General features: G+C 30.2%; 1 protein-coding gene across 1 annotated transcript; it reads right to left on the reverse strand.

The window, feature by feature from the left end:
* Window positions 1-11736: 11736 nt before the first annotated feature.
* On the reverse strand, window positions 11737-12655 carry LOC120133558 (putative gamma-glutamylcyclotransferase At3g02910). Its single transcript, XM_039150124.1, has one exon. The coding sequence runs from the start codon at window positions 12534-12536 to the stop codon at window positions 11976-11978; it is 561 nt and encodes a 186-aa protein (XP_039006055.1). The 5' UTR covers window positions 12537-12655; the 3' UTR covers window positions 11737-11975.
* Window positions 12656-12970: the final 315 nt, after the last annotated feature.

Below are 12970 nucleotides of genomic sequence, written 5' to 3' on the forward strand. Positions count from 1 at the left end.
AACCAAGTCTATATCCACTACCTTAGCTCATCACAAAGGATTTTCCAATAAATTTACTAATTTGGTATTTCTTTTTAAGGACAAAGAGATAACCTTTATAACCTTCTTGTTTTTCAATGGCTAAACTAGAACCTTTCCCTAGCTTTTACACGGGCTTAGCTAGAACCTTTCCCCTTTACAAAAGGATAAAATAAGTAAACAAATAAACCTCTCAAAAGTGGGTGTTTACAAGAATTAAGCTCACAAGAATAAATATTTACAAGAGAAAGGAAAATAAGAATAAAAAGCTCTTCTCTTGTGTTTAATTGCTTGGATAGTTGTTATCTTGTTTCGTCAAGTGTCCTTAGCTTGTATTTATAGCTTGGAATGTGTTTGAAGTCATATCTAGCCATTGGGGATGTTTTGGAGCCGTTTGAGAATGATTTTTCTACAAAAATAGGATACCCATAACATGGTGTATCAGTACTCTATCAAGATGTATCAGTACCCCTTCATTAAATTCAAATAAACTAGTCGTTACTAGCCATTACAGCCAGGGTGTATGGATACACTACTGGGTGTATCGATACACTAGTGTATGGATACACTCATAGGTATATCGGTACACTATTTGCATTCGGTGTTTGAGCATTCACAGGTGTATAAATACACCTATAGGGTGTATCGATACACCTATAGGGTGTATCGATACACCAGTGTATGGATACACTGCAGGGTGTATGGATACACTGTAGGGTGTATGGATACCCTTTGACACCCTTTAGATTTTTTGTTCAAATCCGATTTTAATGGACTTTGAATTATTTTTGAAACCTTTTTTTTTAATAAATGCCATTCATGTCCAAAAACATTTTTCCTTAAATTTGTTATATCGAAACATAATTCAATAATTCTAAACCCAAAATTCTAAAATAATTTAATTACATTTTAAACCCTAAATTCTAAAATACTTTAATTTTGGGTTTATAATGTAATTGAAATATTTTGGAATTTTGGGTTTAGAATGTAATTGAAGTGTTTTGGAATTTTGAACATGAATTTACTATTTGATAGTGTTTACTTCAATATAAATTTGAGGTTTGTTGTATCCACATCCAACGTTTACTGTACTTTGAACATGAAAAGTGCATCTATCATGTTTATTGCATAAACCGTTGAAGTAAAAGTAACAAGGTCAATTTGTCTTGTTCGTAGCTGTCGCACTTTGGTATGACAATCCAATAGGTTTGGATGGAACTTAAGCATGAACATCCAACGGTTGTGAAGATAGTAAAGAGTTTTAGTTCATAGGACTAGAACATACAACCAAGAAATAACTAAAATAAACCAAGAATATCAATTAATAACTCAATCAAAAGGAGGACTTAATAAATAAAGGGAAATAGGTTCGATCATAGTCACTCCAAAAGTAAGGTGTCAGATAGTCATTAGATGTCAAATACAACATTACCAGTTGCAAATGCATTAATGGCCTACCCTTTTAACATATAATTGCTTCTAATGCTCCATGTTTCTTATTCCTCAATAGCCAAACATGATGAGAATCTAAAGCATATAACGGAACTAAAATCATAGGACCCCATAATTCTTGTAAATTTATGGCATGGCAGCAATAAAAGACATTGTAAAATATAGAGGACACTGCAATGAACATATATATGCCATAAATGAATGTGCAAATGTGTAATGACCGGGAAACATATCAAGTAGCTGCTCCAAATATACTACCCTGTCATGATGCCTTTGGAGTTACGTGCATGCATAATTATCTTCTAAAGCTATAATTCAATACAGATTCAACTGTAAAATTTCCAAAACATGTAAAAAAATCCAATTTGTTCATGATATATCAGTCCCATAATCAACATGAACTTATTAAAAAGAATACGAGCTCATAGTATGCTGAAAACCACAGGTCAGATCAATACAATTCCCAGTAAACTAGTATCAGCAGTCTCTTAGATTGAGCCTGACGATTTCACTATGTCGATACTCACAACCAATTCCCTCATTTAAAGAAAAACCAAACAAGAAGATAAAAATATAGCCTAGGACCATCTTTTACTTCTATTCTGATAGACTGAATATCTTTCATAAGGAGTACTAAAAGTTTTGATTAAGAAGAAATAAAGAAAATTAGATGGTTTTGGTTCAAAACTAACATTGAATATCCAGATCCTTGACATGCAGTTCCAGAAACATAAAAAGTTCAATAAAAACGCACAATACGAGCTAAAAATGGGAAAGTGTGAAAGAGGAAAAACTTACTTTCGGATAGCCCAAAAGAGAAAATAAATACTTTCTTGCAAGTGAGGGGAGAGAGTAAGAAATAAAACAATCGGTGTTGCGTTCCAGCAATTCTTCCTTCATTTTTTCTTTGTAAATAAAAAGCTGAAAGACAGAGCACTGCTTAGATTTACAATTTTACATGGCGGAAAATTGAAGAACAAAAACCAAATGAGAGTGCATGTGAGCGAAAGAGACTGAGAGGTGAAGGCGTTGTTTGGGATTTCATTATATTTGATCATCTGTTGAAAAATCTTTAACCACAAGGATTAAACGAAGAAATTATTATATGTCATTTATACAAAATAGTTCCAGCTTTGTTGGTGACTTTCAACAATGATACTTAGTTCATCTTAGTAGTATTTGTCAACTCTGCATTTCTAACCCCATTTTTTTCTCACAAGCATTTCATCGAACATCTATGCTTCACTTGAGATGACATGTATCTGACATTACACCTTGAATCGTTGATGGTCCCGATAGTCCCTTGGTCGGGTCTTCTCTCAATGTACCCTTATTCAAGTCAACACCTCCACAGAATTCAAAGTTAGATTAGAATTTCCCATGCATCCCCAATTGAAAAGTTACGCTAGAAATGAGAAGAGAGAAGCGAAAAAGGAAATTTGAGATCGAAAAGGAATTTGGGGTTTAGAATGAAATTAAGGATTGTGTTGTAAGTTTTAAAAGTTGGGGGACCTAAATACAAGCGCCTAAAAAGTTTAGTGACCATATTGCAAACGTACTAACAACAGCGTAACGACGTCAAATGGCCGGTTACGTCGGGGACCATATTGCAAACAGACTAAATGTTAGAGGATTGTATTGCAAGTTTTAAAAGTTGGGGGACCTAAATGCAAGCTTCAGAAATGTTTAGTGACCATTACTATACTTTACCCTTAATAAAATTATAAAAAGACCACTAATGTTGCTGAACATCCCGTCGTCGATTAAACAATCACCCCTTGCCATTGCCCCTGTCGCTGAACATCCCCCTCCCGCCCCACCCTGCCCCGTCATCAGCCGCAGAATAATTACGCGACCTTGCCCCCAGATTCCAATGAAAAATAATTTCCCAAACCCCGCCCCTTACCCCGCAAAACCCAAATCTCAATTTTACACAATTGCTTGAAACAATTGTTTGTAATTACCAATTGTGTTAACTCACCCATATAAGTTGCATTAATTCACCCATATCAATTGTTTAAAGGAAAAGCAATAATATTTGAGTTAGAGATTTGACAATTGTTTGAACGAAAAGCAATAATACTTGAGTTAGAGATTTGAACATGAGATTTGAGATTTAAGGATTTTAATTTAAAGATTTAAAGGATTGGAGTAATGGTAAAGGTGGTGATCGGTTAGTGGATGATCGATCATAGATAGATGGCCCTTCAACATCAACAGCGGTGGTCGAAGATGGAAGGCGGAGATAATGGGACTTTGGAATTAGAGATTTTAGAAATTTGAGTTTTTTGAGATTTTGAAAAAATATGGGCTTCTTTTAAAAAAATAATAATAATATTTTATTTTTAAAATAATTTTTTAATATTGAATGCAACACATATAATTTAACGGTCTTTTCCATTACGGTATAGATATTTAAAAATGTAACGTTGAAAATGTTATACGCCTATTTTAAGAAAAAAAATTTAGATACCTAAAATTAACTTAGAGTATAATTTGGACACTTTTGCATTAATTCAATTTCTCTAATTATTGCATCAAACAATAATTTTAAATTTTAAATGATATTTATCAATCAAATCTTTGATTTTATGATCTTACCTTCATTCCAACTTGAAGTTATTTTAATTACTTTGTTCAAGTTTTATTAGTTAATTCTTATATAATTATTGGTATTCATCAGTCGATTGATTCATACCGTAGTATTAGAATCTAAATGTTTATCTTTGTTTGAAGTATTTAATCGTTATTTTTTAATAGTATGGAGTGATTACAATGTAATTTTTATTCAAAATCTTTCTTAATCATTGAGAATGCATGCATATCCCAGAGATACAACTGTTTAAACTCAAACCTCTAAAAAGAATAATATTTTTCTACCGTCAAAACCGCTTGATGAGTAAAAAAAAACACTTAAATTGTACTTTTTCATTTCCCATATTCTAATGGAAACATCAAGGTTAACTATGATTGAAAGTGAATAGGATTTATGTTGCTATAGAATTTGAAATTTTATAGTAACTTCTAATATTGGATTGTATGCTTTCATGATGAGTAAGCCTATTTAGACCTTGAAAGTGTCAAAACTATTAGGCTAATATATAACCCCGTTAAACTATCATACTTTATTTAAATAAGTTTTTATACTTTATTTGTAGTTTAATAAGCCCTTATTTTATGACTTTCAATCATATAAGCTCTTAATTGTTTATTTTAATTTTACTTTTACACATTTTTTTATTGGTTTCAAAGATTTAATCCTAATCTCTGACTAAAAATTTATATATACGATTAAAACTCTTTCAATCTAGCAAATTAAAAAAATGAAAAGAAAACATCGAATTAGAGAATTTTAGATAATAGAATTTATTTTCAAAATAATAAACCCATTTTTTAAAATATTTTTTCATCAAAATATTAAAACCTTGATAAAAAAAACATTTATAGGTGTTGACAACAAGTTGGTTTCGTTGACCGTTGATTGCTCATCACTTTTAGTTTAGGCGGAGAGTCGTAATCGATGAAGGATGACCGTTAATCAATATTTTTTTTGTAGAGACGAAAATTGATCATGGAGGATAATAAAGACGATATATGGGTTGTGATGGTTTTTTCGCTCATTTTCAATCTTGTTTGGGGATAATTATAGTTATATTTAGTGCATACGTTAGTGGTAGGGTTATTATAGTTATTTCTAGGCCAACAGACTAGATAAATCTTGTTGTCAGACCTCTGAATTATGCTCTGGTAAGTAACGTGAACATATAAAAGGTCTTTTCTATTTTACAACAATCGATTAGGAAGTTTGTATTCGAAGGTATATGTTTGAAGATGGAGTGTTGACAACTCACTGAATCCAATCCCATAAAAGCTTGAAAATTTTTGAAGATCATCACTGAAGATATAACATTAAGTTAATCAGAAAATTTTATTTCTGAACAAATAAATATTTTTATTTCTTTCAACTTTAGTTTTTTATATATAAAAAAGGAAGAAAGATAAAGCCCCTTTCAATTCAAATTTTCAGTGTCAAGAAACTGAGTATAAGAGTGCTTAGAAATTTTAATCAAATATTTTTTTTTCAATTTTTCAATACAATTTTTAGAACCTATTTTAGTATATCAAACTAAAAAATTTTAGACAGTGAAAATAAATTCAATATAATTTTTTTCCAAAAAGAAGTTTTCACTTTAATAATTCAAACCTTAATGTAAAAGTTTAAAATCAAACTTTTCCATTTTCCAACAAATAAATAATTTTATTTTCTTGAACTTTAATTTTATATAAAAAAAAATAGGAAGAAAAGCGTTTTTAATCAATTTTCAAAAGAAGAGTTGCATAAAGAGTGGTTAATTTTTTAATCCAACCGTTTGATCCAATTTGATAGTTTCAAGAGTTTTAATCGTTTATATTTAGGTATTTAATTAGAAATTAAGATTAAATATTTGCAACAATTAATATATTCCATGTGTAAAAGTGGAAAAAATTATAAAGGATGAGTAAAAGTCGTAGAATAGGGACTTATTTAACTACAAAAATGTTTAAGGCCTTGTCTAGACCATGTATGATAGTTTAGGGTTTTTTAAAACATATTACCTTAATTAAATTATTTTAAGTTATAATTGTAAAAATCATTATAGTTAACGGTTTCTTTTACTTTCAACAATTTAATTAACTCATTGAGCTACCTCAATTGTAAAAAAAATATTATTCTCTCTTGAGGTCTCGAGTTTAAGCAATAGAGTATATAAGGTGTGTACGTGTATTGTCAATTGACTAAAAATATTCTAAACAAATACTACCTTATAATCACTTATACTAATAAAAAGTAATTTAACTAAAAAAATTCTTAAAATTAATCGTCCAAATAAAATAATATGAAATCATTTTTTCTTGGCCTTTCTTTTGCTTTACTATTATGAATTCAAACATAGAGTAAGATCAAAAGGTATTATTTTTAAGGGTAAATAAAACAAATGGTCCCGATTATGAGGTACTATTTAAAGTTACAAAATGATCATTCAATCATAGAGTGTTGCTTTGTTGAGTCCCTCGACTATTAAAGTTATAAAATGGTCACCCGACTATTCATTATGTTCCAAACTCGTTATTTTCCGTTAAAAATTGGACGATACTTTAAGCTGAACATTAACTTATTGTTTGTGATATGATAAAATCTGATCTCATAATCTCAAATGACTATCATAGCTTAGTCATCATGTTAATGTCTAGCTCATCAACCACCAAATTTTTAACATAAAATAACAAGTTTGGGACATAACGAATAGTCGGGTGACCATTTTGTAACTTTTAATAATCGAAGGACTTAACAAAGCTACATTCTATGACTTGAGGATCATTTTGTAACTTTTAATAGTTAAGGGACCATTTTTTTACTTCACCATATTTTTAAAAATTAATTCATCAAAAAATTCTGAATTAAAGGAAAAAACTAAAATTTTAGGGTTTTTCTCTCTTTTAGAGAAAGTTCAGTAAATCATATGGTGGAAACATGTGAGAAGTTTGATATTAATATTGTTATTCATGTACTTTTTGTAAGTAGCTCGACTCTTTGGCTTGGACAAGCTAACATTTTGATTATTCTCATAACTCTATGATAATTTTACACAATTTATTAATTAGTGGTAAATAATTTACATAATATCTTTCAAAGACCATGAAACAAACGGCCCTTAGTTTCTTTTTTTTAAGAGGTTTTCTATTTCATTCCTTTATTTTGTTTTTGTTATATGCTTTTCTTATATTGCCGAATTGAAGCCAAAAATCTTTCCAAGTTTCCAATAAAAGGTAACTTGAATTATGCAAAGTTGCTTGTTTCATCAACATTCATATTTTAGCAAACAATTTGATATTATTGCACTTTCTAACTTGTACAAAACTTGCCAACAAAGTGGTCCATCTAATGCTCTCACAAAATCCAATTGTTGAAACTATCTACGGTACGCAAGTCTTTTTTCGATTTTTTTAAAAGTATATTCATGTCATTTACGCATTAATAAAAGTCCGGAACTCCTAGAGCTTGTTGCTTTAAGGAATGGGAAAATGAGCTCACACTCCAACATTTCAAGTTTCTTTCTTTTGTTTTTTAGTGTCATTGGTATTTTGTTTTTTTTTTCTATCAAAACAAAATTGAGTAAAATTTCATAAATTTAAAACCTTCAAAAGTTGTTTTGTTAGACATATATGTGTGTGTGAATAGTATATATTTTTATAAAATTTATATTAAATAATCCTAAAAGTTCTATTTATATTATAACAAAAATATTTATTTAATTTTTAAAATCATATTATTTATTTATTCCACCATCCCCTCACCCTAAACAAGCATGTGGAGCTATCATGGTGTAAGTGACCTTCTCCTAGGCTCATGTAGGTAGGGACGGAGCCAAAATTAAATATTGACAGAGGCCAAAATATTAAACTATTTAAGAAAAATATAAAGACTTATTAGGTATTTAAACTCGAAATTTAGCATGAACAAGCGACCTTAATGGTTAAGGGGATTGATGTTATCCTCAAGGTCCCGAGTTCAAGCACTGCGTATGTAGGGGTATGAGTGTTCATTGTCAACTAGTTGAAAGTATTTGTACATATACTACATTGTATTCACCTTAAATTTATAATAAAAAAACTCAAAATTCACAAGAAAACTTCTAATTTGTCTAATATTTAAACTTACAATGACCTAAATTGTAATCAGACTAAAAATTTGAGAACACGTACTTATCATTCTTTAGTTTGACCACTACTTGATTAAATATTTAATAAATATTTATATTTTTTAAATTTAAATATTTATTTTTACATGAACTAAAATACTATTAAACCAAAATTATATCGAATATACAAATTTTAATAGGGGTCGGGGCCCCTTGGGCCCTAAGGGAGTTTCGTCCCTGCATGTGGTTGGGATCTATGGGTCTCATATCATGCTCTTGGTTGAGGAATGGGGCTACACACTAATATTTGTTATTCATCGTGGATCTCCCTTCCAAGGGTACTTGTAGCTTTGAGATTATATTGTGGCTTGTGGACTAATATATGACTTGTCTATTTGGATAAGTTTCTATACGATTGGCTACTGAAATAAGGGAATGACTCTTGTCAAGTATGACATGGCTTATAACTGGTTCATCTAAGGAACATGCCAAGTATGGAAGGTTGACTTGTCTGAGAATTACCCCATTCAAGTGTCGTTTGACATAATAACAATACTGAGACGTTATATCTTTTACACATATAGTAAATAAATAATATGATTTAAAAAAATTAAATATATATTTTAAAATATTTTTATAATATTATAAATATATTTTTAGAATGATTTAATATAAAATTTTATAAAAATATATAATAAGTATTTAATTTTTTTATTTTAAAAGAAAGTGAAAATTTATTTTTTAATTTAATAATGATATAGGTAAGTATTAAAATCAATATAATAAAAAGAGGTCCGTAGTATAATTGAGTGGCTAAGCTTTAGATCATTAATTTAAAGTGTCTAATATTTGAATCTTATAATCATTGAAAAATATTGATTTTATGGTGATATCGTTGTATACATTAAATACAAAATGTGGTGAAATTAATTGAAATGTTTAGCCTTACTTAATGGTTGAGTGTTTTGCATCTTATGCGAAAGACTTAGCTTCAATAACTAATAGTAACAAAAATTATTTCTTTTATTTTATACTTATAGGTGGTGATGTGTCACTATCTAATTGGTTAAATAAAATTAATTAAAACACCGACAGAGAAAGAGAAAGATGACGTGGAAATAAAAAATCAACTAAATTTTTAAAATGAATTAATCATGGAGTGATCCTTATATTTTTTTAATATTTTACTTAATAAAGATAATTTAATTAATGATTTATTTTAGTGTGTCACTTTAATAATGTATTACGGTGCGTTACATGATTTGAAGACTCCTCTAATGATAAAAGTCTTATGTATAAAAATTTTTGATTATAAATTTGAATTTTAAGTAATTAGTTTTAGTAGTTTTATTAAAAGAGTTTGTGAAGTGTAAAAAGATAACAATATCCTTACAATAATATTTATTGTACTTCGTAAATAGGGGTAAACTTTTAATTATCCAACTGAGTTGATAAACGTTTAGTCGGTGACACCAAATTTAATCAAGAAATTAAATAATATGCAGACATGCATTAATAAAAATAAATAAATATTATAAGTAAAAAAATTATATTTCTAGAAATTAAATTATTAAATGATTATAGGTGGAATGGTAAAAGGTTTGTGTTCAAAAGCATTCGGTCACACTTTTAAATATCAACTAATGAGTTTTAATAGTTTTATTTATAGATTTGGAAAAAAATATAAAAATAACACATTTAAAAAATATATTTATTATATTTTATAAATTTAAGTTCGTTGTACCTCGTTAAAAATCCTCGTATTTCACAACTACTAGAGAACTCTAAAGCATTTTCAAATTTATGACGTCCTATAATTTTGGAGGATATAAAAAGTCTATTTAGAGGAAGAATATCGAAGACCTGGCGTTTGGTTGGATATAATCTTTTGAAATTGGGGAATTGAAATTCAATTCCAACACTTTTTAATGTTTGGTTCAAGTTTTTCAAGTGAATTGGAATCCCTCACGGCTTCAACTTTCTATCAAATGAGGGAAAGTGAATTCATCCAAGAATGGATGGAATTCAATTCCTTTGTTAGAGAGAATTGAAATTTGACCATACTACCCTCATCAATATTTTGGTAACTTATTCATATATTAAATAAAAATATTTTTTTATTATTTCGGGTCGGGTCGGGTTTCTAATTCATATATTCGGGTCGGGTCGGTTTTTTTAAGTGTGATATTCGGGTCGGGTCGAGTTCGGATTTAGGGTGAAAAATTCCCGACCCAAAAAAATATATAATTTTACCTTATATATTTAGGAATAATTACAATAATACTCCTCTATATATAATTTTTTTCAATTAAGTCAATGCTTTTATTGAATAAAAATATTTTTTTTATTATTTTGTGTTGTGTCGGGTTGGGTTTCTAATTCATATATTGAATAAAAATAGTTTTTGGTATATTTTTTGGTAACTAATTAACATACTCCGATTGGAATATATCTAAATATTGCTCTATCTTTTGGTAACTTATTAACATATTTTGATTGCGATGATTTTAACTTATGATGTTTATTAGCATGATTTTTATAATTTATTGAAATGAATAATTAATCAATAAAATGAAAAATTAATATTTTTTAATTTTTTTATAATATATTACTACATGTAAGTTGTAAAACAAACTAAAATAAAGCAAAAAAATAAGAAGGGCAATTCTGTCATTTTACATTACTGAAATCAAATTCTTTTGACATGTCTGCGAACCAAACAGAATATGAAATTGGATTTTAATTTTATTTCCTGCCAACCAAATAGAATTTGGAATTGGATTCCAATTCCTGACAGATTCCAATTCATTCACATATTTCAACTCCCTCATAAACATCCCAGCGAACCAAACGCCACCTAACTCTTAAAAAATAAGGACTGGCTTATATGATCCCTAGTAGATTCATATGATTTGCTAGGATTGAAATCACTTGAAATCTATCACATTGACTAGGCCTACAGATCATGTACATCTATGAATAACTATTATAGTCCTACGTCTAAAACCGACACTAATTAAATAACTAGAGAACAATGTATAAACTCTCATAAGGGTGAAGAAGAGGCTCACTCCGATATTTTACAACCAATTCTTTTAATAATCAATCAACACTGAAATATTGGTTACAATTCTCCGCTTAGGTTAAAAGGGGTAAATTGTCATCAATCGACTTAATCGTATTTATTCCACCAATAATTATTAATAAATATAGATACCCATCAAAAAAGAATCAATCACGATGAATCTCTCAAACTAATTATTCCTCAAAACCATTTACTCTAAGAGCGACACTGGTAGTCCAGTCGATATGAATCTTTTTTGCCCTTTCACAACACCGCTGATCATCCTTGCAAACATTTCCCCCAACCAGAATCTCAACAAAACTGGGATTTCAACAAACAAAATTTACACGCATAACTCCTAATCTTTAACACCGAGTCATGAGTTGTATAGACTTTGATCTTTTTATTGGTCTTCGTGAGAAAAAAACAGCACGTCACAGTTCATGATCTTGAACTTAAATCTTAGTAAGTGTGCGAAAAAACTAGAACATCATAAATATTATCATACAAGGAAGTAAACTACCCAAAAAAATATTACATTAATTTTCAGCATGAAAAAACTAACTCCAATTGCCAAATTCAAGAATTTATACATGAAAGAAATTTGGCAACAATCTTGAGAAATGAATCTGGTTTCTCAGTGGAATTTCTTACATATTGGAAATTAGAATTGAAGAAAGAAAACACCCGAGAATAAGTTCATAACAAATTGCAAGCATCAAAGCATCCAAATTCTCTCAAAGTTTATTTTGTCCGTGAAATTAATCAGAAGGAGAAGAAACGAAAATCCTAATATGGTCCAAGAAACTGAGATTTTGAGGCCTATCTTTACGCTTCACATAACCTTCGGCTTCCTTCTTCGAATACATCTCAAACCCTTTTCTCCCGTTCTTGTTCCACATCTCTTCCTCGTAGCTCTCGTGCGCGTAATACGCCTCCGTCGCGCACGTTAGCTCCCCGCTGCACCCTAACAACTCTTCCCCTCCCTTCTCTTTGTTTCCGGCCGGCGTCAGCCGGATGGGCCTCCGCTCGTAATGCCCTCGACTCGTGCCTTCCAACTCGTCGACGCGAGCAAGTCCCCGGGCCGACACGGCGTACAGCTCGCCCATCACAAATTGACCCGACCCGGACATGTTGAGGAGGAAAGGGACTCGATAAGGCCCGCAAACGAGCGGGTATTTCTCCAGGGTACGATACGAGCCTTTGAAAACGGCGTCGCCGGTTCGCATCAGATCTTGGAGGAGCACGTGATTGGAGAAGCCGCGTTTCAAGGTGCCGTACGTGAAAACGAGATTCACACAGTCACTGTTTTCGATACCCATTTCTTGTATTTTTTTTTTTTGAAACGAAGTATTGGAATGGTCGCTGTGGGTGTTTGGTTGGGTAGAAAGTGAAGGAAAATGGGAGGAAAAATAGAGAGTAATTGCAGGTAGTCAGGTAAAGGGCAGGATGGGGAGTTCTATTTATGGAGGATTCCATTTGTTTGGTTTGGAATTTTAACTGATAACAAATTATATCATTGAGGGTGACATAAATGTAATAAATCTTTTAGTAATTGGAAAAAAATTGCCATAAGTAGTACGGACACGTTGGTTAGTTCCTTTTATGTATAGGTTTCAAAGTTTAAATTATAATTATGAGTTGTAGAGACCACTTTTATAAATAAATAAGGACAATCATGAATGGTGGTTCAATGATAATATTATTAAAAGAATAATTACAAAATTTTAATACATTATTTTAATTAGATTTTTTA

Source organism: Hibiscus syriacus, unplaced genomic scaffold (genome assembly GCF_006381635.1).
Source record: "Hibiscus syriacus cultivar Baekdansim isolate YM2019G1 unplaced genomic scaffold, ASM638163v2 tig00110584_pilon, whole genome shotgun sequence".
Taxonomy (NCBI): domain Eukaryota; kingdom Viridiplantae; phylum Streptophyta; class Magnoliopsida; order Malvales; family Malvaceae; genus Hibiscus; species Hibiscus syriacus.

What these genes read in the sequence shown, in the direction of transcription:
- LOC120133558 (XM_039150124.1), bottom strand. Translation starts at nt 12,536, where the DNA reads ATGGGTATCGAAAACAGTGACTGTGTGAATCTCGTTTTCACGTACGGC.